Here is a 25,868-nt window from a genome sequence, read left to right on the forward strand (position 1 = left end):
GGAGCCCATGGAAGGCAGTGGGGGAGGGGAGAGGCTGGGAGCAGGTATTTGGGTAGTGGCTCATGCTCAGTACATTGCTTGGGGTGAGAGTGATGGTCACCTTCTCCAATGTGTACCTGAATGATGTTGATGGGGATTCTCTGGACTTTAGAAAACCATGTGAGTGATGTGTTTCAGCCAAGAACTATTCCCTGAGATGAGCACTTGAAGGGCTGAGCTTTTCCAACTATTGTTGATCAAAGAGTCTTTGTCTTAACTTAGACATAGAGATGGATCCACTCAGGGCCAACCACTACAGGGAGAGGAGACCTTGCTCATAGCTAGAGTGGGCCCTTTTGGGCTGGGGAGTGGGTGGGATTGCACATAAGTTCTGTGCTGTATGTTGATGCCTACTTCCTGTGAATACCTGTACTTTCCACTTAGACCAAAAAGATTTCACTCTGTCTTCCCCAGCTGGAGCAGATCTGCTTTATAATATGGAGTCATGTATGTTTCTTCTGGGGGAGTAATACTGCTAACTATATCGTAAAAATCCCTTAGGAGACTTGCTTCAGCTCAGACGGGCTTTGATGAACTCACCTGGGTTGCTTTCTCAGGGAGGACTTTAAATTATCTGATGTGGGAATAATAAAGAGGGTTTGCTATTTCCTGGTCTTTGAAGCATCTGTGCCTCCAAAGTCATTATCCTACATTGCCAGGCATGAGGAACCTGGGAGGTAAAAGCTAAATTACTGGCCCTAGTAGCTACCTAATTTTGAGGATTATTAGGTCATATTTGAATAAAGCCAAGGCTAGTGTAGTGTTTTGATGGGTTGGGATTTTAATGTGTTCATCTTTCCAAGACCATTCATAATAGAAGGCTGAGAAAGTGGGGGCCTTCTTTTGGTCTGGGAACTGTGGGCTGCCTATTAGAGCATGGTCTATCACTTTCCATAGCCGTGGGGCCATCATCTCTTTTCCTTGGGATGTCGGTCTATTTGATTGTCCCAAAGTGCAGCGAGAAGAGGTCTGGTTTGCTTCGCACCAGCTCTAGTTTGACACAATACTCAGTTTAGCAGGGATAGGGATCAGCCTGCAGCGTCACTGTTTTCCGCCCCAGTCTATTGCAGGGCACTACTGGTAGAAATAGGAATCCACTCCCAGGCGATTCCCAAGAGGTACCGTGTTAAGTCCCAGGATTCCGCACGGCTAGCGGGCGGCTTATCCGCGCTCCGCCCCGCCCCGCCCCGAAGTGTGTCCAATCAGAGCGAAGTGCTCAGCCATGGGTTTGTTGTCATAACTTCCGGCTCAGTACCGGAAGTCCTGCGGTGGAGCGAAATTTGAAGGAAGTGGAGCCGCGGCGGTTCGGCCACCAAGCTGTATCTGTGGCAGTTTCCCGGGCTATTCTGATCACTTAGTCGAGCCATCATGCCCATTCGTGCCCTGTGCACTATCTGCTCCGACTTCTTCGATCACTCACGCGACGTGGCTGCCATCCACTGTGGCCACACTTTTCACCTGCAATGGTGAGTGACAGCGGTGTAGGGTCCCTGGCGGCGCGTGTCCTAGAACCACTTAGAAGCTATGGGGTGTCCGGCCTGAGGCAATCCATCCTCGGAACTCAGAAAGGTGATGCCATTAGCGGAGCCTCCGGAAGCTTTCCAGCCTGGGCCGAAGTGGGCCAGGTGGAAGTGATAGCAGCCCGGGGGTATGGTGAAGAGATGGGTGCCTCTGTATTACCTGCGCAAAGAATTGTGACTTTAAAATTTTTATTAGTCTGAGCGGAGATGAGCTTTTACCGCATTAACGAGCCGTTTTATTTCTTTGAGACTCAACAAGCAACCTAATAGGCTTCTGGCAACCCTTAAGGGTCTGTGTGGCTTGCTTGATCGTTTGGATTGTTTCTATCCAGAAACATCTCGTTGGCCAAACAACCCTATATATTCGCCACTCCAGCAAACTCGGCTTGACTTGGGAAGGCAAGGAAGTGCCTTCCTGTCAAGGGGTCCTGACGCTCAACTGTCTTGTGAGTGGGAAAAGGGTCCCTTTGCAACTGTGGACAGGCTGGTTCAAAGCTCCTAACAAAAGAGAAAATAAGGCAGAAGTGTGGTCCTTTGGGATAGTGGGAGGTTTGTGGGGGCAAAAGGACCCAAGAAGCAGGAAGTGTGACAGCACCCTGAACACTGCTAGATATCCCTTATTTCCAAAGCTTTGTTTAAAACCAATGTTACCGTCAGAAGTGTTGCATATTCCTGTAAAGGTAGGGGAGGATTGAGGATGTGGAGGCAGAAAGACCAGGAGTTCAAGAGCAGTCTCAGCTATAGTGAGATAGAGCCTGGACTTTCTGAGACCTTGTGTTAAAAGACAGAAAGAAAAACACATAATTCAGTATTGCATGGTCCGAGCCCCATGCTCAGGGAGCCATTTGTTAGAAGCCAATCCTACCACTACAAGTACGTTCCATCACCTACTTCCCTCTAACTTTTAACTTGGAACTTTCCTGTGTATTTGCAATTTAGGTCTGTCTCTTGAAAGAATATTTGACTTTAAAAATTTGATATAATAATCTTTGCATTTAAAATGTCACAGTTACAAAACTGGGTGGTGGTGGCACACACCTGTAATCCCAGCACTTTTTGAAACTTGCTATGTAGTATTGGCTTGGCTAGTACTTGGTGTGTAGCCCAGGCTAGCCTGGGATTTGTGGCAGTCCTCCTGCCTCAGGCTCCTGAGTGCTGGAATTGCAGGTGAGTACCACTACTCATGGCTTCCACTGACGTCTTATGTACCCTTGACTGGCCTTGAACTTACTGTGTAGTCAGGGATGACCTTGAATTCCTAATCATCCTGTCTCCATCTCCCAAGTGTTGGAATGACAAGTGTGTACCATCCATGTTTGGTTTATATGGTGCTAGAGATTGAGTTTAGGGCTTTGAGCATGTGAGGCAGGCACTCTATTCACTGAGCTATATTCCAAGCCCTCCCTGCCCTATGTATTTTGAATAAATTTTTTTTTTTAATGAGACAGGGTCTCACTATGTCACTCTGGCTGGCCTTCAACTCAAACTGCCTGCCTTTGCCTCCCAGTTCATGAACTTTTTGTGTAGAATAGTTTAAATGATGGTACAGAGAGTTACTATGTGCCCTTTGCAGAAGTTCTCCGGTATTAACATTTTACTAAGAAATTAACACTGGTACAATACTCTGATCCTCTGGGGTTTGAGTTTTACTGGGGTTTTCTTTCATTAGTGCCCATATGTTTATTCTAGGATCCAGGCTCAGTTACCATACAGTCAGTTGTTATCTCAGCAACGCTGGTCTGTGACAGCTTTGGTGTTTCTTGTAGATCTTGTTGTTTTGTTGTTGGTAGTTTTTTGTTTGTTTGTTTGTTTGTTTTTGTTTTTTGTTTGTTTGTTTTTGTTTTAGAGACAGGGTTTCTCTGTGTAGCTTTTGGAGCCTGTCCTGGAACTCACTTGGTAGACTAGGCTGGCCTCGAACTCACAGATTCACCTGCCTTTGCCTCCGAGTGCTGGGATTAAAGGCATGCTTCACCAGTGCCTGGCCAGATCTTGTTGTTTCATTTGTTTTAATGGTCTTGACACTTTTGAAGAGTCCAGGTCAGTTATTTTGTTTGAGTTTGTACTGTTTTCTTTTCTGTTTAATTAATTTTATTTTATGATCATTGGTGTTTTTGCCTGCATATATGTCCTTGTGAGGGTGTCAGGTCCCCTGAATCTGAGGTTATAGACACTTGTAGCTGCCATGTGGGTGCTGGGAATTGAACTCAGGACCTCTGGAAAAGCAGCCAGTGCTCTTAATGGCTGAACCATCTCTCCAGCCCCCTTTTCATTTTTTTTATGATTAGACTTGGGTTTAGGGGAGACTACCATAGTGGTGAGGTGCCCTTCTCCTAGCATCTTATTGAGGGTGTGCAGTTACATCAATATGACTAATCTTTGGGGATATTAACTTAGATTCCTTGGTTAAGTTAGTATTGTCCAAGTTTTTCCACTATAAAGTTATTTTTCTTACAGTCTTCTAGAGCAAGTTACTAGGTCCAGTTCACAATCAACCAGGAATGAAAAGTAGTTTCTTCTATTTATTCAGTTGTTTACAGTGTGGACTCATGGGTATTTATCTTGGCTTTCAGTTACGAACTTTTTTTTTGTTTGTTTGTTTGTTTGTTGTTTTTTTCTGAGACAGGGTTTCTCTGTGTAGCTTTGCACCTTTCCTGGAACTCACTTTGGAGACCAGGCTGGCCTGGAACTCACAGAGATCTGCCTGCCTGTGCCTCCCAAGTGCTGGGATTAAAGGCCCAGTTACGAACTTTATATCATTATTTATTTTACTACTCAGAATAGCTCCTGTCTCCTGCCTCCACCACCTTATTTAATTGTTTTCTGTAGCTGTAATTTAAACTAAGTTCTCTACCACTGAGCTACATCTCCAGTCCCCCATTGACCTTTCTTCTGAGAGTCATCCTTAGCCTTTGTTTTTTTGGTTGGTTGGTTGGTTGGTTTTTGCTTTATTTTAAGTGTGTGGGTATGCACCATGAGCATGTTTGGTATCTGTAGAGTTTGGAAGAAGGTGTCAGCTATCCTGGAACTGGAGTTACAGATGGTTGTGAACTGCTCTGTGGTTGCTGGGAATCACCTAGGACCTCTGGAAGATCAGCCAGTGTTTCACCTCTCCAGCCTTAAGCCCTTGTTTTTGTTTTTTGTTTTTTTTGAATGCTACTATCATTTTATGTAGCCAGGCTGGCTTCAAGCTTAGACTCTCATGCTAGGTTACAGTCGTATAGCCCCATATATAGCCTGGCTCAATTATTATTATTATTACTATTGTACTATATATTACATATAACTAGCTATTTTATTTTATTTTTTGGTTTTTCGAGATAGGTATTCTCTGTGTAACAGTCCTTGCTGTCCTGGAACTTTGTAGACCAGGCTGGCCTTGAACTCACACCTGCCTCTGCCTCCCTAGTGCTAGGACTAAAGGTATGCACCACCATGCCTGGCTATTTTAACTCTTTTTATGGTTTTTCAAGACAGAGGTTCTCTGTGTGGTTTTGGTGCCTGTCCTAGATCTCGCTCTGTAGAGCAGGCTGGCCTTGAACTCACAGAGATCTGCCTGGCTCTGCCTCCCGAATGCTGGGATTAAAGGCTTGCACCACCACTGCCTGGCCCTATTTTAACTTTCTAAGAAAAAAAAAAAAAAAACTTTTAACTTTTCTTCTTTTGAGGCAAGGTCTCATTATGTGGACCAGGCTGACCTTGAACACAGAGATCCACCTAAGTACAGAATTTAAAGTTGTGTACCACTGTACCTGGCACTATTTTAACCATTTTTAGTGTGGATTTGATGGTTGTATACCTTCAGCTGTTATCTGAACTTTCTGTCATCTGGCTATTTCTATCATTGCCTATCAAGTGCTAACTCTCTGGGCCCTCTCCTCCTAGTCCCTGAGCCCCTCTACTGTACCTTTTGCCCTTGAGTTCCCTATTCTTGGCATCCCATGTCGGTAGTCTTTATTCTTTGTCCTTTTGAGTCTGATGTATTTCACTTAGCATAATAATTTTAACATCCATCTCATAGCATGTATCAGAATTTTATTTTTGTTGTGGCCAATATTTAATTGTATGTATGAAAATACCGTATTTTGTTTATCCATTCATTTGTTGATAGACAGGTATTTCCAGGTTTTGGCTACTGTGAATAATACTACTATGAACTGCTGTACAAGTACCTGTCTGGGCCTTTGTTTTCAGTTCTTTAGAATATATACCTGGGAGCCGAAAGACTGGGGCATATGGAGATTCTATATTTAGTTAGTATGGGACCTGGCATACTATTTTCCACAACAGCTGCCTGCTTCTCTTCTCTCTGTCTCTCTGTCTCTGTCTCTATTTCTCTCTCACATCTCTCTGTGTTTGCCCAAGCTGATTTTATTATTTTTAGTGCTAGACATTGAACACATAGCCTGGTATATACTAACCCCATGCTTTACCTCTGAGCTAAATCTCACACACACACACACACACACACACACACACACACACACACACACACAGCTAACCTGTGCTACATAGTGAGAACTTGTCTAAAATGCCAGGGCCTTGCACATGCCTTGGGCAAGTACTGACAGCCACACTCCTAATCCTTCCTTTTTCATGATTGATGTCCTGATAAGTACTGCATGCATCACATTGATTTTTGGCTTATTTTTTTTCCAGTTGTGGCTAACTGTGTCCATTATAAAAATCACCATCGTAATGATTTTAGGGTTGGTGATGTGGACCAGTGGAAGGCTATATAATTCAGTGACGTTAAGCATTCACCTTTATGCAACTGTCACCCTGCTTTAAAGATGTTCATATTTCCCCAAGTTGAATGCTGTGCTGCTTCAGAGGTGACTCCCAGTTGTCTCTTGCTCCAAGGCCCAGGAAACTGTCGTTGTCCTGTCTGTCTCGGTGAACTCGATTTCTCTAAGTACAGTTTGTCTTTTGTGACAGGTTTATTTCGTTAACATAGTGTCTTAAAGGTTCATTCATGCTGGTTCACGTGTGTACACATGCTAAAAGCACATTGCTTGTAGGGTCATCACAAATCCAGCCCACCTGTGCAGCCAGAACTCAGATCTAGAAGCATGGCATAGAACTGGGAGGGTAGCTCAGTGGTACAGCACTTGTCCTGCATAGACCCAGGTTAGCTCTCCAGCTCTGCAGAAGAAAGAGGATATTATCTGCATTGAAATCTCACGTGCACTTCTGATTATCCCTGCCAGCACCCACACACACATAAAGGTACCACTTTGCCTGTTTTTCCTTTTATACAGATGAGGTCATACAGAACATGCTTTTGTGCATGTGACTAACATTTCTTCATGATATTTTAATGATTCATTGATAATATGCTTCTTAGTTAACTATTCCGCTGTGCCTGGTTAGCCTTAATTTTGTGTTGTATGTGGTCTTTGAATGTATTTGTAGTTTTTTTTAAATGTATTTATAGGAAAGATTTGGACATAGGAAATGGTATCACTTTTCAAAGAGGAGTTTTTGTCTCTCATTCCTGGGGTGAAGAAGTCTGCCCCAGTCTCTATACGATTCTCCTGCCTAGTGCTAGGGTTACAGGTAGGTACCACCACACCCACAGGAAACTATTTCAATTAACATTTAAGACCTGAGTTTTGCTGGACCGTGCTGATAAATTATGTAAATCTGGGCTGTGTCTTGCTTTACCACTACTTGAGAGTGTAGCCCTTAGAGTCCTAACTTAAAGTAGGTTGTTATCGGAAGTTCGTCTCCTGAGAGACTCTGAGCCTTGTCTGCCACCTATACTCTGCAGCCCAACTTACAAAGAACAGCCTTTGGCCAAGCCTTCAAGCCCCCAGCCATAGCCTGTTGCTGAGCACTGTGCAGTCGTAAGGAAGTGACAACCTGTCATTGCAGGCAGGCACGTGTTGGGTCAGAGAGGAGCCAGTAGCAGTGGCCGTGTGACCTGCATCTGCTGCCATGCCATGCCAGGATTACTTGTCTTTTATTGTTTTCATTGTAGCCTAATCCAGTGGTTTGAGACGGCACCAAGTCGGACCTGCCCACAGTGTAGGATCCAGGTAAGAATGATGGAGTGTGGGTGTCTCCGCTAAAGACCTCTTCTTTCCAGAAAACAGGGATGGGGGAACATCTCTGAGACAGAAATACTCTGACCTTTTTGACTCTCTTAGTTTGAGGCCAGCTGATCACAAATGCCTGTGAGTCCCTCTGGAGGCTTGCTTATACCCCATGGGTGGCCGGAAGATGGACTTTCCCACCAGTCTTCACGTGTGTATATTTGGCCTCCCTTAATATTTAACCAATGTCCCTGTGCATAGCATTGAAGAATCTTTTAAGCACCCCTAAGTGTTGTCTGCAGTGACATGACTTCAGCCACCAGCAGACCAGCAGTCCTGATTCTGGGTACGTGTAGAAATGAAGTCTTCTGACTCAAAAGGATATGTACTGAAAAGTCAGGCCTGAGAGCAGACCTGGCACACGGCTGGCAGTCAAGTTCAGTCTTTCCTCATCACCTCTGACCTCACTCCACCGTTATTCTCTGTCTTATTCTCCCACCCAGGTTGGCAAAAAGAGTATTATCAATAAGCTTTTCTTTGACCTTACCCAGGAAGAGGAGAGTGTCTTGGATGCAGAATTCTTAAAGGTACCCAGAATTTATCTCATTCTACTGAATTCCAAACCTTCTAGGAGTTCACTTTTCACTTCCACTTAGAGAAGACGCCTAAAGTGTAGCTGGAGCTAGGCCTGTGAAGCAAAGGCTTGGTAGAGCTATCAAGGTGAGGGCAGGTGGCTTTGAGATGGTCCTCAGAGGCATACACTAAGAGGATTGGTATTGAATGACTATGAGATCTCTCCTTGGGCCTTCAGGGCAATTCGGACCGAAGGCCAGCATTATAAAGGACTTAGAGCCTTCCTGCTCAGCACACTTTCTTGCTGGACAGTTAGTGACACATTAGGAAATTCTTCCATTTCTCACTAGTCAGGGAAGATGTGTGACTCCACCATTCCTTAACCTAGCTGTGCCTCAAAATTGCCTGGATGGAGAACATGGTGTGAAGGCAGATGCCTGGGCCTTTCCAAGCCCAGCCGTAGAGGACAAAGCCTCCGGAATCAAGATTTCTAGCCCAGGTGTAAATCCAGACTATTGGGGGGGGGGGGAAATAACCAGATTGCCCTCTGTGCTTCTCCCATTCCCCTCCAAATCTAAAATTTCCTTCTGTTTTGTGTGAGGGAGCTGGATTGGCAGAATGTCTGGAGGAAAATTGGGTTGGGGTTTACAAGTGGTTGCTGAATGCTAAGGGTTAATTTGCTAGGAATCTGTCAGATTACAACTCATTTGACCTTAGCCCCGGGTGTTGTGATGTCCTTGGAACCTCCTTGCTTCAAAATGGTTGAGCTTTTGTGTTTGGAGTCAGCCTGTTCATCGTCATGGTAACTGCTCCCGGTTTTAAGAGGTGTCTTCCCTGTGATGAAGACAACAAAGGCAGCTTCCAGTGTTTTCAGCTTTCAGAGCCAACTCTGTGAGACAGGGAGGCAGCATCTTGAATAGTTTGGAGCAAGGACTTCGAAGGCATCCTGCTGAGGTGTGGAAAGAGCCAGAGACCATGGGGAGTTGTGCAGCAGCGCTGTCTGTTCTCAGGCAGACCCCTGCATGTGCTTACCTATCTATCATTTCCAGTCCCAGTTATTTGGTCTACACCGCCCAGCCCAGTTGCCGGGAGCTTCTACCCCCTAGAGTCCTGGGCAGAGAGGCTGGTTGTCGGGGGCTTACTATTGGTCTTGTGAAATTCTGAGCTTTCTGTTAACCTTTAAAGAGTGATCTGGAGGAAAGTGTGCTTGGATTCTTCCAGAGTAGACACTTGCCTAAGCCTGAAAGTGTGCTGTAAGAACCTTTGTTCTCCAACTGTGGCTATAGGCATCTCTTGCTCCCAAGGACAGTGAGTTCTCTAGACTCCCAAGTGGGAGCTGGATCCACTTCTACTCCAGCCTCTCAGAGCCGGCCTGGAGCTTGGAGCGAGGTGGACTGGAGCAGGCAAAGCCTAAGACGAAGGGAACTAGTGGTGGTTCAGTGCTTGGCCATCTCTGTTCTGTGTCCCTGGTGAGTGCAGCTAATGTTCTGAGAGGGTGAGGCCGCTGCAGGGCCAGGAGCCCCGGAAGCTTCTGCTGTTGACCAACCGACCAGCAGGCCATGCTTCACTTCCTGTGGGATTCATTTCCTGCATCTTACCTAAAAGGCTCAGCAAGGGGCTGGAGAGATGGTTCAGGGTTCATGGGCACTGGCTGCTCTTGCAATGACAGGGTTTGATTCCCAGCATCTACATGGCAGCTGAGGATAGACTATAACTCCAGTTTCAGGGAATCTGACAATGCCTTTTGGTATCAGCAGGCAATGTGAAGACATGGTGCCCTGACATAAATGCAAGCAAAACACTGATCCACATAAAAGAAAAACTATCTGTTTCTAAAGATGTATCTATTTTATGTATGTGAATGCTATGTCTGCATGTACACCTGCAGGCCAAAAGAGGGCGCCAGATCCCATTACAGATGGTTATGAGCCACCATATGGTTACAGGGAATTGAACTCAGGTCCTCTGGAAGAGCAGCCAGTGCTCTTAACTGCTGAGCCATTTCTTCAGTCCAAAAGTAAATAAATCCTTTTTTAAAATGTCTCATACTGGGTGTGATGGCACATGCCTTTAATCCCAGCACTCGGAAGGCAGAGGTAGGTGGATTTCTGTGAGTTTAAGGCCAGCCTGGTGTACATAGTTCCCAGACAATCTGAGCTACTTAGTGAGACACTGTCTCAAAAAAACAAAGAAAAAGACCCATTGACATAAAATAATGTGCATCTCTGTTGGCTTGGCCTTGAAGTATATTGGGTCCATTCCTGGACCAATAGTCTTCATTGATCCTGGGACTCTGTGCAGCATTAGGGGGTGTCATATGGATGGAGACTAGCTGTAATGTGCTCCTGTTGCTTATTGTGTGTATTGTCTTGCAGAATGAGCTGGACAGTATCAGAGCCCAGCTTTCCCAGAAAGGTAAGTTAACAAGTGACAAGAGAGGCCGGGCGGTGGTGGCACACGCCTTTAATCTCAGCACTCAGGAGGCAGAGGCAGGTGGATCTCTGAGTTCGAGGCCAGCCTGGTCAACAGAGTGAGATCTAGGAAAGGCGCAAAGCTACACAGAGAAACCCTGTCTCGAAAAACAAAAAACAAGTGTCAAGAGGCTCTGAGAAGTCCCTGACTTGGGTATTGGAGGGAAGGGGTCTAAAGGGAAAGCCTCCAGCCATCCTCCTTTGTCTTGCTACCTCTTATAACTAGCCAAAAAGCAGAGGGGAACTGACTCAAGCTGTCTGCCTAGGCCAAGACTGCCTCTTTTCACTGTTTGGAACTTCCTACCCAGGAGCAGTTTTGGGAGGGGTCCTACCTGATGAGTTTGTATCTTCAGGGCTCAGATGCTGAGTTTGACAGGGATTTGCTTGAGTTCTGTAACAATGAATTAACTAGACCTACATGAGTGGGGAAGTGTGAGATCTACCCAAATAGTTCAAGCAGGAAAAAGAAGAGCTTGTCAGCCAGGTGGTGGTGGCACACACCTTTAATCCCAGCACTCAGGAGGCAGGGGCAGGTGGATCTTTGTGAGTTCGAGAGTGAGTTCCAGGACGGGTTAAAAAAAAAAAAAAGCTACACAGAGAAACCCTGTCTTGAAAGAAACCAAAAAAAGAAAGGAAGGAAGGAAGGGAGGGAGGAAGAAAGAAAGGAAGAAAGAAAAGGAGAGCTTGTCTCCTAGGCAAAAGCTCTAGCTTAGTTTTCTTGGTGTCTGACAGAGAGAGAAGCAAGCCACCCAGCTTTCTGGCCTGCATCTTGTTCTTACCTGGCTAAGGGACAAGGTGCTTGAATTCAGGGGTTAAGGTTGACATGCATGGATGGGCCTTTGCCTTGTTCCCCTCTCCCCCACTCCAGAGAGGGAGAAACGGGACAGCCAGTCCATTATCGACACTCTACGGGACACATTGGAAGAACGCAATGCCACTGTGGAGTCCCTGCAGAATGCCCTAGACAAGACACAGATGCTGTGTTCCACTCTGAAAGTAAGTCCTCAGAGTCAATGGGGAGCTATAGCCACAGCCCTGTGCTTGGACCACACAGTGATCACCTACCTCTACCTCCCCAAGTGCAGAGATTAGAGGCGTGCACCGCCACACCCAGCCTAGGTTCACAGTTCCAATCATATCTTCTAGTTTGCCTCCGCCATTGCCTTTGTTTATACAGTAGTAAGGTGAAGGCAAATCTCTTCTTCCCAAGACCCTTCCATACTATACCCATCAAGCCCATAAGACAAGGGGCGGTAATGGCTGTGCTTGTAGATTTTGTACCAGATAACAAGGCCTTCCCAACACTTCACAGAGGGCCTGATCAACGTTTCTAAAAGTGGCTCCTACTCCACTGATGAGGCCAGTCTGAAGAATCTTCCATTAGGACTCCAGTCCTTGGCGGGGCTGCTCTCTGGAGCCAGATCAAACAGCATCCTAGGGAGGAGCAAAGGCCTTTGAAGTCCGCTGCGCTGAGCTGACCGAGCAGATCAAAGCTGTAGAGCAAGCAAGCCTAGACCCAGATGAATTTTGTATCAGCCTAGGTTCGTGAGCCTCCTGCTCTCCGAGGGCCATGAGGCGATTGATCTGAACTCACGATTGATATTCTAGTCTTGTAGGCAGGAGCAGCCCTCGCTGGGTGCCATTTGAAAGGGATAGCAGCCATCCTTATGAACAGACAAGGCCCTAGGATATTCATTTTCTGTTCCGGCTTGGAAGCTGAGCTGTATCACATGGCCTACCAGTGGGAGGAAGCAAACTAGCACCAGGTTGCAGAATAATCTCTGATGGCATTCCCAGGTCAGAGATGGAGTGGTCTCACACTGAGGACAGCTCCTGGCCGGCTCTCCTAGCCTGGTGCTTCTTGTCCATGTGTCTAGATGAGATAAGGGTACTCTTGGCTTCTTCAGCTATAGTATAGCAAGCATGTACCATGAGACCCAGACCATAGAGTGTTGGTGGCCCACAGCAGGCCTGAGCCACTGAGCTGTACCTATAGCAAGGCATATCTCCGGAGGTGAGGATACAACTGTCCTGAAGTCTCTTAGTAACAAAAGCGTAGGCTAAGTGAGGGATATATAGTTCAAAGACTGGGTTGGATTCCCAGCACTTCACACAGACACACACACACACACACACACACACACACACACACACACACACAGAACATAGAATAGGTCAGTGTGAGGGGCTCTCAGGGGGTTTATATCCTACAATTTGGAGATATGTTTATCAGCATTTTTAAAAGCTAAGTATGGAGATATACTCCCATATTCCTAGCAGGAGGTGGAGGCAGGAAGATCAGGGGTTCATGGTCATCCTTGACTACATAGTGAGTTCATAGACAACCTGGGTGTGGTAGTCCCTGTCAAAAACCAAAACCAGGGGCTGGAGAGATGGCTCACCAGTTCTAAGCACTAGCTACTCTTCCAGAGGACCCGGGTTCAATTCCCAGCACCCATATGGCAGCTCACAACTGTCTGTAACTCCACTTCCAGGGGATCTGACACCTTCACACCAATGCACATAAAATAGATTTAAATAAATTTTATTTAAAATAAACAAACAAACAAAAGACACGGTACAGATAGCTCTCAGTGGCCATGGTTCTGAGAAGCACCAAGAAGATGCATGGGTGTGCTTGCTCTTCAGAAGCAGATGAAATTCCTGGAACAGCAGCAGGATGAGACCAAGCAAGCTCGGGAGGAGGCCCGCCGCCTCAAGAGCAAGATGAAAACCATGGAGCAGTGAGTTCCTAGCTGGTTTCTGTATTGTGCTTTCACACTGGGGGCCCCTGGAAAAGGGGGTGTAATTCTCAGGACTGCAGCTGAAAATGGGGTTTGCCCACCTTTGGCCCAGAAGTCCAGGTGCCTGTGGCAGAGATTTCCTTTCTTATCCTCTGTGGGCTTGTTAGGGTACTCTTGTCCTCCTTGTCCTGTTGCCTCCAGGAGCCTCTCTGCAGAAGCCCCTGACCTTGATGTCCTCTGTCAGCACCTCTTTTTCCTCAGCAGCATCCCTGGAGCTGAGCTCAGCTCTGCGGTGGAGCCTTTCCTTGGGCACACCCACCTGCTAAAGCATCCTAGCAGCCCAGGCTGTTGCCATAGCAACGGCGGCAAAGGGAGGCAGACTAACCACCAGCCTCCAGATTTCAAATGCCGTGGGCCGGGAATGTGTTTCAGAATTGAGCACCTACTCCAGAGCCAACGGTCTGAGGTGGAGGAGATGATCCGAGACATGGGCGTGGGACAGTCGGCGGTGGAGCAGCTGGCTGTGTACTGCGTGTCCCTCAAGAAGTATGTAAGCCCAGGAACCAGCTAGGCTTCCCCAGCCATGCCTCTGCTGCTGTCTTCTGTGAAGCAGGTGGTGTGAAGGAGCAAGTTCTGGAACCGTATTGTCACAGGGTGAACTCCCCTCTCGGGCGCTTTGGAGGCCTCTCCAGCTTCCACATTCTTGTATGAAGGTGGAGACTTGCCTTAGAGTTGCCGAGGGAACAGAGTGGGGCTCTAAGTGTTGTTCCTAAGGAGCTGCAGCAGCTCTCAGCTGGGAGCCCCCATGCTATCTGGAGTCTGTTCCCCGTCAGCAGGGTTACTGACCTTGTATCTGGCTTTGATAAGAGACTGTCCATGTTCTTCATTATGGTAATGTAGTGTTGGGCGAAAGGAGCCATTTGACTGACAGGCACAGAGACTCCAAAATGCCTCCATTCGGGGGTGTAGGGAGCCCCCTAGTGAGGCCAGAGCTTCTTGCATACTTTCCTAAGACAGTTCCTGCAGGTGACAAGAGAGAACAGTTTTGTTTCCTGACCTCACATGGAGGAGAAGGAGGAGGAGCTAAGGGTTGGAGGGAGGCCTTTGTTAGGTTGGTGCTATGACATCAGGGTGTCCTGTTCTGTCATCTCTCCTCATGGCCACTTTGCAGAGAGTATGAGAATCTGAAAGAAGCACGGAAGGCCTCAGGGGAGCTGGCTGACAAGTTGAGGAAGGACTTGGCCTCCTCTAGGAGCAAGGTACCCGAATGGGAGCAGAAGGAAGGAGGCATGGCTCTTCCTTTGTTGAGCTCGCTGGGGTCTCCTGAGCTAGGCCACCCAGGCTGACACAGTGGGCTGGCATGGGGGCCTGAAGACACTAGTTATTACTGCTTTTTACTGTGCACTGTCTCTGACACAGCGGCTTGTGCACTTGGGGAGGGGGAGTTAATGGAGGTATGCCCCACCACACACACGCTACCCTTTGCTCATCTTGGTCCCTAGGCACATTTTAGCTGGCTTGGAGAACACAGTCCTCAAGTGTGATAGCTTCAGAGGCCTGTTTTGTACCCCATCCCAAATATGAAGGTTCTTGGGCCAGCTGCGGTGTATAGGGTTTTTCTGTAGGCTACAATGTATAGAGAGAGGAGCCTTGCTCCCAGGCAGCCCTGTGTATGGACGCCTAGTTGAGCCTATCCCCAAAGGTCTGGGTTTCCCTCACGTCTCTTTTAGATTCTACCCTGACCATCCACTGGGTGGCAGCAGGTAGGGGCGGGACATGTGGTACCACTGGCTTGTCCTTTCTTATAGTTGAAGACTGTCTGCACTGAGCTGGATCAGACCAAGTTAGAACTGAGGTCAGCCCAGAAGGACTTAGAGAGTGCTGATAAGGAAATCACGGTAAGAAGGGGAGACGAGGGGTTGTTTCTGTGCCTCCAGGAGTGGGAGCAAGGCTGATTCTGCCTGAGAACCTGAGTCCCAGTCACGGGTGGTAGCTCTGAGCTCTTTTTTTTTTTTTTTTAAGATTTATTTATTTATTATGTATACAACATTCTGCCTCCATGTAACCTTGCACGCCAGAAGAGGGCACCAGATGTCATTATTCATGGGTATGAGCCACCGTGTGGGTGCCGGGAATTGAACTCAGGACCTCTGGAAGAACAGTCAGTGCTCTTAACCTCTGAGCCATCTCTCCAACCCCTGGGCTCTTTTTATCCTCCTGTGTCAGGGAGGTGGGTTCAGGGTATGTGCCCTGATCCTCATCTGACCTACAGCCTGTGCCTCCTCAGCAGAGGGCCAACAGCACCATGGATCTTCCTTTATGATCTGCCAAGTTCTTGCCTCTGAGGTTCCTAATCGCCTGAGCACGGGCTTTACCAAAGAGGAGTTCCGAAGGCTGGTGTTGGGCACTCAGTCCTTGTTCTGTCCCAGTACCCTTCACACAGGTGTTGTCCTTGGTACCTCAGCCTTTCTTCTCTTTATTTCCTCTAGAGCCTAAGAAAGAAGCTAACGATGCTGCAGGGAACCTTGAACCTGCCTCCAGTGGCCAGTGAGACCGTCAGCCGCCTGGTTTTTGAGAGGTTTGTTCGCCTCCTGGGGTGACACAGGATCATAAGCCGAGAGAACCTTCATGCCTGGCTTTGGTGGGATAGATGTGTTTGTGGACCTTCTGGCCAGAAAGCCATCCCACAGCTTTGAGAAAATTTGGGATCTGACAAAGAAAGGCCAGAGAAGGCCTTTGAAGTGTCTGAGGATGGAGCAGGAGCCTTGACTGTCTTGGTGTATCCTGGAGTTTCTCACCACATGCATCTGCCTGCCCCCATTTCTGAAACAAATGTGAAAGCACTCACTCTCAACCCCCCCGCTCAGCTGGGCAGTGGTGATGCACACCTTTAATCCCAGCCCTCGGGAGGCAGAGGCAGGGGGATCTCTGTGAGTTCAAGGGCAGCCTGGTCTACAAAGTGAGTTCCAGGACAGCCAGGAACTCGAAAAACCAAAATAAATAAATAAATAGCCCCCTCCAGTTCAGGAATGTGCGCTTTAAGGTGGCCAGCAGAGGGAGCCAAAGACCCAGGGATTGGTGTCCCTGCCAGGACAAGTTAAGCTTCCTGAGTGTTTTCCACAGAAACAGGCTGATTAAGAACATCCTCAAGGCTGTCTTCTGCCTGCTAGAGGACCCCAGCAGGAGAACCAAATTAAAATCTCCTGTCAATGACCCACAGTTTTATTTAAATCACTTTCCAATATCTTTTGGCAAATCACTATGCACCCTCCACCTCCCCATCCCGCCTGTGAAATTCACGCGTTCAGTGCCTTCCAGCACTCCACTTTGTTCCTGGGCACTGTGCCCCAGACTTGCCACATCTCAGATCCTTGCTACTGTGTTTTGGGACATTCATGGATCTGGTTTAGATGGATGTGGTTTCGTAGGATCCTGCGTGTCACAGCCAACCGTAAGAGAACACTTCTTCTCTTCCTGCTTCTTCTGCCTTTGCCCCAGCTCTTTCCTCACTGGAGGCTCTGGCCAGCCTCCTCAGCCAGAGAGCACTGCGAGAGAGTGAGCGTGTTTGTGTGCGTGTGGAGGCCACGGGTCTACTTCGATTGTCGTCTTTGACCACTTTGCACTGTCTGTGTGTGTGTGCGTATGTGTGGCTGAGTGTGTCACAGTGTGCATGTGGATGTCAGAGCACAACTCCATTTCTCTCCTTTCACCTTTCCATGGGTTGAAGGGATGTTTTGTTTGTTTGTTTTTTGGTTTTTCGAGACAGGGTTTCTCTGTGTAGCTTTGGAGCCTGTCCTGGATCTCACTCTGTAGACCAGGCTGGCCTCGAACTCACAGAGATCTGCCTGCCTCTGCCTCCCGAGTGCTGGGATTAAAGAGGTGTGCCACCACCGCCCAGCAGGTTGAAGTGATCTAACCCAAGTTGCTAGACTTGTGCAGCAAGCACCCTTACCCTCTCGCCATCTCGTCAGCTATGATTCTTCCTCAGCATCCTCTGTGGAGCCAGACTTACCTGCCTGCTCCAGTTTAGGATGCACTGGGGGCTGTGGACTGTGGTAGATGCACGATCTGCCATGATGTCCAGTGTTGGGTTGGCTTTGATAACCCAGTAGGCTGTGTTCCTGCTCCTCCTCCCACCTCACCCAGGCATTGGCCATGCTGTCTCTGAAGTCCCATGTAACAGGAGGGTCTTGTCAAGAGCTTAAATAGGTATAGTATGCAACCTTGGGGAAATGATGGTCTCAGAAACTATCCACAGTAGAAAAAACTTAGGAACCCAAGCTGCCTCAAGGCTGGGGTACAGACTCATTCTCTAGTCTGTCTGTAGTCTCCTGATGGTGCTCCCTCCAGCTTCTACTCCATGAACCTCAGGGTCCTTCCAGGTTGTCCTCGGTGCCTGTCATTTACAGTGAGGAAGTATGAGCACATGGACCACCTCTGGTTCTCAGGGACTTTGCACACCTGCTTTACTAATTTTCCTTACTCCCAGGTTCCTCTGAGCTCCATGCTCCTATAGTAGGTGTGCCTGCTGCATGCCAGCCCTCCCCATCCTCTTGAGCCCAACTCGCTGCCAGCTTTTATAAGTCAGCCTTGTAGGTGCAGATTTTATTCTCGGAACAGTAGAAACTGTTGGAAATGTTTCTGGAAGATAACTCTGAGGGCCTCAGTTTTCAGACTTACTTAATACCTCGTAGCCTCCACTTTATGAATTCTGGCTTCTGTGTCAGGCTCACATTCCCCTGGCCGTGTTCTCTCTCTCTCTCTCTCTCTCTCTCTCTCTCTCTCTCTCTCTCTCTCTCTCTCTCTCTCGGAAGACTCTGGCTCTGGGTATTATTGCTGATGCCTGTTTCATTGTTGTGGTGGGATTACCCTTTGCTTCTGTCATCTTATTTTAAAGATTTACTTATTTATACAGGTGCTTTGCATATGTGTCTGCACACCAGAAGAGGGCATCAGATCATGAGCCACCATGTGGGTGCTGGAAATTAAACTGGACCCCTAGAAGAGCAGCCAATGAGTGCTCTTAACCTCTGGGCCATATCTCTTTATTTTATTTTATTGTTTTATCTTTTTGAGACAGTCTCATATAGCCCAGGCTGGTCTCAAATGCACTATGTAGCTGAGTATGACCTTGAACTCCTTATCTTCCTGGCTCTGCATCCTGAGTGCTAGGAATATAGGCCTGTACTACACCACATCTGATTTATGTAGATCTGGGATTGAACCCAGGGCCTCCCTCATACTTGCTAGGCTAACACTATGCCAACTGAGCAACATCCCCAGCCCTGCTCGTAGCCTTGCCAGCCCTGGCCTTGTGAGGTCTGGGGAGAAGCTGGAGGAAGGTGGGCCAGCTCCAAGGGTTCCCCCCTTTCCCTCCCTCAGAAGTTGGAAGGCTGCCCACAGTCCTTTGCCCACTGGGGTACAGATCAGAGGAAAGGGAGTTATCAAGGAGGTATTAGGAAGATCTCTCTCAAGGGCCCTAAGGACTCCTAAATTCTGGGCTGCTGGGATCTGGGGAGACCTTCATTTATGGCAGGACTGATAGGAGCTGTGAGTTCATGGAGGAGAAATTGACAGCCTTTGTGCCACACAAGCTAGGCTTTGGTCCTGCCTTAGAAAAGAGGGCTCTGAGTCTCTTGCCTCATTCCCTGAGGCCTCTGACATGAAGCTGTGTAAGTTGGCTATAGGTGAGTGTCTCAGAGGTAATAGAGTCACTGAGAGTGTCTCAAGCCATGCCTTCACTGTAGTGAAGGAGAAACCACAGAACCCTAGGCTCTCCCTCCTCATGCCAAGTTATGGATAAAAGGAAGTGGGCCCCTGAAAGGAAAGGAAGCAGACTAATATTCGCAAAGGAAGAGCTTATCCAGGAACAGTTTGAACAGTTTGAGAGGACAAGAAATATGTCCTTATGAGCTTTACGTTGGAATGAGAGACAGTGTGAACCTCCCGAATCTTGAGTTTGTGTAGTAGATAGCACATGAAAAGAAGTCCAGCTTGGCTTGAGCCTAGGCCGAGTGTGTGCCATGGGTACCATTGGGCAAGGTCTGGGGGATGGTAATAGAAAACCTTGCCTGAGCCCTCCGATAGTAAAGTGGCTTCACTCTGCCAGGCTGGACCTGTCTCCCGAGTTTGCCTTTCCTTCCTTGCCTAAACTTGCGGAAGTTGGTAAGCAACCACAGAACAGAACTGATGAAGGAAGGGAGATGTGGGCTTCCCAGAGTGCTTTCCAGCCAGATTTGTAGGCAGCTCTCTTTCCTCCACTCTGCACACTCAGTGTGCACAGGGCTGAGGTGTAGCTCCCAAGGGAAATCCTTGGAAGAAGTGTCCTTAGCACTGGCCTGCCAATTCTTACACTTTTCCTCAGACCTTAGAAGCTGGAGAGTACTGCCAGGTCTGGCCGGCTGCAGTTTTCTAAGAGTGAGCGCCACCCCTCATAAAAGTAAAAAGGTAGAGAATTGGGAAACTAGGGGCTTAACTGCAGAGCCTATTAGACACGGGGTGCGTTTCCTTTGAGTCTTTTTCCCGTGGGAGGTGTATGGAGGATAGGGTACACCAGGTCATGCGATTGTACGTACATATGTATTTGTTTGTTTTGTTTGGAGGCTGTCCTCAAACTGTAGACCAGGCTGGCCTCAAACTCAGAGATCCACCTGCCTCTGCCTCGTGAGGGCTGAGATTACAGGTGTGTGCCATAATGCCTAGCTTGTATGTGCATATATTTTTATATTCTCTTTTTCTCTTTTAGGCAGCCTCAATATATAGCTTAGGCTGGCCTCAAACTTACGTAGCTCAGGCGGGCTTTGAACTCATGATCTTCTTTACTGAGACCATAGGGGTGTGTGTATTACACCTAGCTTTTGTATTGCTTTTTAAATTGACTGTGTGGGTATTTTTCCATGTTGCTACAGTTACTCTTGAGAACACCATCTAGTGTCTCCATCACTGTCAACTCCTGAAGTTCCAGACCACTAGCATACCATTTGCTGTGCTAAGCAGTAACATCCTCATATCTGTATCACTCTGGTAACATGGCTGAATGGCTGCTGCTGCTGCTTCTTTTTTTTTTTTTTTTTTTTTTTTTTCCTGAAACAGAGTTTCTCTGTATAGCCCTGGCTGTCCTGGAACTTGCTTTGGAGACCAGGCTAGCCTTGAACTCTGAGCTGAAGGTTCTGAGGATTGAACTCAGGGCTTCAGTCTTGGAAATGGTAGTCTTTATACCAGCTGAGCCATCTCACTGGGCCAAGATGAATTGCCTCTAATACTTGAGGAGCTGTGATTTCTCTGGGTTGTCGCTGCAGTCCCAAGTAACAAGATTATCTCTACCTTCATTCAGCCCAGCCCCCGTGGAGATGTTGAACCCAAGGCTCCACCGGCCATCCTTCAGTGATGAGATTGACCTCAATGCTACCTTTGATGTAGATACCCCTCCAGTCCAGACCTCCAGCTCCCAGCATGGCCACCCCAAGAAGCTCTGCCTGGAGAGGGCACAGTGAGTGTTGGTCCCTGGCAGTGCCCAGAACCTGGTGGGGAGTAGCTAAGCCATCTGTAGGTCCTGCCTTGAGAGCCCTAAGTGGGATGAGGCGGCTCAGTAGGATGCAGCTTTGGGTCACGATACCTCCTCCTCTTCTTGACCCAAGTGCACACTGTACAGTCCTTCTGCTTGTTGCTTTCATCCTCATCGTCTTGTGAATTCTCTAGTCCCAGTAGGGGCAGTCTGGACTGGTATCCCAGCACTTTGAATGCCTGCCCACCGGAGTCCTGAGTGTGGGACTCTGAATTTTTCCCAGTGTGTGCCTCTGAGGTTCATGCTTAATGCAGACCATCTCAAACCATAGATCCCATGACCTTACCACCCATGGAAAGAGCCCATGTTGGTAGACTTGAGGACCTGGGGGGGGGGGGGGCAGGTGGGACTTGCTCTAGACGTGCAGTGGAACTGGGGAACAGGAGGACGCCATCTCCTTGGCCAGGCACACGTGTGTGTGTCACCGTGAAGACAACCATGCTCCTTCATATACATAGGTGTGCTACTCCAGTAAGGGAACTTTTTTTTTTTTTTTTAAATGTAGTGTTCTGCCTGCACATATCCCAGTAGGCCAGAAGAGGGCACCAGATCCCGTTACAGATGGTTGTGAGCTACCATGTGGTTGCTGGGAATTGACCTCATGACCTCTGAGCCATCTCTCCAGCCCCCCCCCCCTTTTTTTTTAAAGACAGGGTTTCTCTGTAGCTTTGGAGTCTGTTCTGGAATTCACTTTGTAGACAAGGCTGGCTTCAAACTCACAGAGATCCACCTGCCTCTGCCTCCCAAGTGCTGGGATTAAAGGGATGTGCCACCACCCGGCTCTTTATATTTTTTTAAATTACACTTATTTATTTTTGTGTGTGTATGTGGAATGCATGTGGAGATCGGAGGACAGTTTGTGGGGGTTGTTTCTCTTCTTGCACCATGTGGAGACTAAGGATCAAAGTCAGGTCAACAGGCTTGATAGCAAACAGTTTTATCTGCTGAGCCATCTCTCTTGTTCTAAGGAAATCTTAATGGGAGATTTTGGATATAAGAGAAAGAAATTGTTGTATTAGGCAGTGCTATGAAAGAGAAGGAGAGGGCAAGCCAGCTGGGCTTAACACCGTGTAGTAGAGGGCCAGGCCTGGGCGATGAGAAGCCTGAGTCATGGGGACTACAGCCAGAGTTCCTCAATGTCAGCTCCTTACTCTGGCTTCCTTTTTGTCGCTTCCTGTTCAGCTGTCAAAACTGAAGGCCCTCAATTCAATCCCAGTTCTGCAAAGAAGGAAGGAGGGAGGAAACAAAGACAAAAGAAACACTTCCACCGTGTTCAGGGACTGTGAGGAGCCAGGGAGCACTTGGCTTAGCCTCACCAGAGCCAGGCTTGTAACTGTGGAGAGTCTCTTCTGGTCATCATGGGGGCTCACTACAGGTTAGGGAAACAAGCAGAAGAACACAGAGTCAGCAGGCCCTGCTCCTACTCCTTAGGAGAGGGTATCTAGCTGCTAGGGTCCCAGAAATTAAATGGAAATAGTGTCCAGCTCTGACACTAAGAATAGAAAGCCATGGAGCTTGGAGAGATGGCTCAGAGGTTAAGAGCACTGGCTGCTCTTCCAGAGGTCCTGAGTTCAATTCCCAGCAACCACATGTGGCTCACAACCATCTACAGTGAGATCTGGTGCCCTCTTCTGGCCTGCAGGCATACATGCAAGTAGAATACTGTATACATAATAAATGAATAAATCTTTTTTAAAAATAATAGAAAAAAAAAAAGAATAGAACGCCACAACTCGGCTCATGCTCTTTTGTGCCATAGGCCCTCCCTGCCCAGGTTCTATAGGGACTCTGGGAGCACTCTGCAGACTGCCTTACTGGGTCTTCCTGAGGGTGGGGCCTGGGCTCATCTGACGGCTTCTGCCCGTGGGAGGGCATGAGTGCACGGCCTCCTGTGCCTAGTAAGTTGGTTGGGCTCCCTAGCACTGGGTAGACCAGAACATGGTGAGAGCCCAGGAACCTGGAGGGCATTGAAATGAAGCCACAGACTGGGACATGGTCTGGTCGACCCTGACCCCGGCACTGCTTTCCCGCTCTTCACAGATTTGTACAGGGTAGAGACCACTGAGGCACCTTGCCCAAAGCCTAGCCACCATGGCAGCCACGCCACACAGTGGCTCCTTTAAGGCCATGTGCCGAGTCTGGCCCTCTTCTCGCTTACCTGCTTTTGCTTTCATCTCACTGTTGCAGCTCTCCTGTGCAAGACATCCTCAAGAAGACACCTAAAGTCTCCAAGCAGGTAAGGCCCGGGGGTTCCTCCTGGACTATAGTGAGACCATCTCAAAACAAAATAAAACAAAGAAAAAGAAAAACTTGGGCTGGAGAGATGGCTCAGAGGTTAAGAGCACTGACTGCTCCTCCAGAGGTCCTGAGGTCAATTCCCAGCAACCACATGGTGGCTCACAACCATCCGTAATGAGATCTGGCGCCTTCTTCTGGCCATGCAGGCATACATGCAGGCAGAACACAGTATACATAATAATAATAATAATAATAATAATAATAATAATAATAATAATGAAAAATAAAAACTCTTTCCGAGAGTGCAAACTATGCTCAGGTCCCCTCACTAGCCCAGGACTAAGACTTCAGAGCCCTCATTGTAGCCCTAATGCATTGTCCTCTGCCTCCTGTCCGATATTCTGATTTTTCTTCTCTCTTTTTTTTTTTTTTTATTTTTGGTTTGGTTTTGGGTTTTTGAAGACAAACCTGTGTAGCCCTGGTTGTCCCAAAACTCACTGTGGTCAGGCTGGCCTCGAACTCAGCGATCCATGCCTCTGCCTCCCAAGTGCTGGGATCAAAGGTGTGCACCACCACCACCCGGCCAGATATGCTGATAACCAGATCTCTCTCACCGCCACTACCCCATGTCCTATGCTGCTGTCTAGCTCATCATGTCTGACTCTGGCATTACCCCAACAGGAGTCCCACCTCTCACTGGGTGGTCAGCGCTGTGTAGGAGAGCTAGACGAGGAACTGGCTGGTGCCTTCCCTCTCTTCATCCGGAATGCTGTCCGGGCTCAGAAACAGCCCACCAGGACCGCTACAGGTTCCCATTGCAGCACAGATGCGGTAAGGGTCGCAGGTACCGGGCCTCCTGGGTGGAGCAAGGCAGTCAGCGCCCCAGCCCATTCTCCTGATCCACTCATGTCTTCCTTCTGCCCTAGGTAAGAGTCGGCTTCGATGGGCTTGGAGGTCGAACAAAATTCATCCAGCCTGTATCCTTTTTCTGTGGCCATGGCCTGAGCTAAGGGGCATACACCATGCCCTCACTTGTTTCCGAAGGCTCCTCACTGCCAGTGCCTATAGCCTAAGATGGGCAGAACTGTGCCTTGTTCAATATATCTGTGCTTCCTGACCCTGGGTCTGAGATTTTCCTGCCCTGCCTTCCAGTCCCTTCTCCAAGCTTCTTCCTTGACATTGCTTCCAGACAGACACAGCCATTATCCGGCCGATGCCTGTTAAGCCCAAGGCCAAGAGTAAGCAGAAAGTAAGAATAAAGACTGGGAATTCTTCCTCCCAACCCAAGCTGGACACCTTCCTGTGGCAGTGAGCAGTGACCAGAGTCATGTCCTCCAATTAGTAGGCCAAGATCTTTGCCAACCCAGGAGTGTTTTGGGAGATGGCTCCTCTCCTGGACAGTGCAAGAGGGATAGCAGAAACTGTACTTCTGTGTTCGCCTTGCTCTGTACCACACGGATTCACCTCTGGAAGCTGACATGACCAGGTTACAGTTCCGGTCAGCAGGACCTGCTTCCGGTTGCAGGGTTTTGCATAGAGCTACAACCAGATATGGTTGGGCTCCTTCTGTTTTTATAGACAAGGGTCACATGTGACTCTAGAGGATAGTGCTGGAGGATTCCTAAGCAGGCGAGCCTAAACTTCTGCCTGCCTCCAGCTGCGTCTTGCTCAGTGTATCTGAGCTTGAACTAGGGGATGTTAGGGAAGTGGGGAAGTTTTCCATGTAAAATAAAAAGGCATCTTTTCTTCCTGGCTCTGAGTGTGTAAATTTGTACCAAGACTTTAGAAAATTGGTATGAGTCTCTAAAGCTGAGTGCCACCTAGACTTAGAGCCGGTAGTTTTATCTCCAGGCCTGGCTTTCTCACAGGCCACAGGAAGACCCTAGCAAGAATGGCATCCCTGAAGTCTGGGCTATGAGCAAAGTGAGTGAGTGAACAGGGTGAGCTCCAGTCCATTCGGGGAACTCAGCAAGCAACAATGACCAAGCTGTTAGCTTTTAGTCTCAGCCTGGGGCACCTTCTCCCTTACTGGCTTCTTGCCTGGGTAAGACTGCCGAAACACCTTTCTCCCGTTATTAGACTGAGTGTTCCTGTTTCCTTAGCACGTCATCTGCTTCGTGCTGAAGGCATCCAGCCACATGATAGGTAACCTAGAGAAGCTTCAAGCTGTCTGGGGATGGAGACACAATCTAGAATCACTTGGTAAGGGCCTCTGGATGAGATCTAGATGAGGTTGGCCTGTGGGCATGTCTGTGGGCACTATCTTGGTTATGTGAATTGAGGTGGGAAGACCAGCCTACTGTAAGTTGGCACCGTTCCCTAGGCAGAGGACTGTTTAAGGGCAGAAAAAGTGAGCTGAGCACAAGAATGGGTGCACTCTCTCTGCTCTTCACTGAGTGTGACCGCTGCTCCACCCTCTGCCTTGACCTCCCTGCAATGATTGACTGTAACCTGAAACTGTGAGCTCAAATAAAATCTTTCTTCCCTAAGTTGCTTTTGTCGGGGCATTTTATCACAGCAGAAAGTAACTTAGACAGTTACAGGTGCTGAGCCTGTTTGGAGCTGAAATGAGCCAAAGAGGTTTAGTCAGGGGAATTGTACCATCTGGTTGAAAACAGAGGCTGACTGCGAGCACATGCTGAGTGGCCTTAGGTTAATCATCCTCTCAATGTGTTCTGTGCAAT

General features: G+C 48.1%; 1 protein-coding gene across 1 annotated transcript; it reads left to right on the forward strand.

The window, feature by feature from the left end:
* The first annotated feature begins 700 nt into the window (after window positions 1-700).
* On the forward strand, window positions 701-25,640 carry LOC118586913 (TRAF interacting protein). The gene is made up of 15 exons (XM_036192360.1): window positions 701-1,505; window positions 7,540-7,597; window positions 8,098-8,181; window positions 10,543-10,582; window positions 11,507-11,634; window positions 13,288-13,382; window positions 13,815-13,928; window positions 14,554-14,641; window positions 15,191-15,280; window positions 15,872-15,960; window positions 20,716-20,871; window positions 23,134-23,182; window positions 23,866-24,015; window positions 24,111-24,161; window positions 24,374-25,640. Exons 1-15 carry the CDS (start codon window positions 1,408-1,410, stop codon window positions 24,494-24,496), a joined length of 1,413 nt encoding a protein of 470 aa, XP_036048253.1. The 5' UTR covers window positions 701-1,407; the 3' UTR covers window positions 24,497-25,640.
* The last annotated feature ends 228 nt before the right edge of the window (window positions 25,641-25,868 follow it).

This window comes from Onychomys torridus, chromosome 7 (genome assembly GCF_903995425.1).
Source record: "Onychomys torridus chromosome 7, mOncTor1.1, whole genome shotgun sequence".
NCBI classification, from domain to species: Eukaryota; Metazoa; Chordata; class Mammalia; order Rodentia; family Cricetidae; genus Onychomys; species Onychomys torridus.

Coding starts and splice junctions, on each gene's coding strand:
- LOC118586913 (XM_036192360.1), top strand. CDS start 1,408: ATGCCCATTCGTGCCCTGTGCACTATCTGCTCCGACTTCTTCGATCAC. Junction 13,929..14,553: donor TACTGCGTGTCCCTCAAGAA/GTATGTAAGCCC, acceptor GCCACTTTGCAG/AGAGTATGAGAATCTGAAAG. Junction 15,281..15,871: donor GTGCTGATAAGGAAATCACG/GTAAGAAGGGGA, acceptor TATTTCCTCTAG/AGCCTAAGAAAGAAGCTAAC.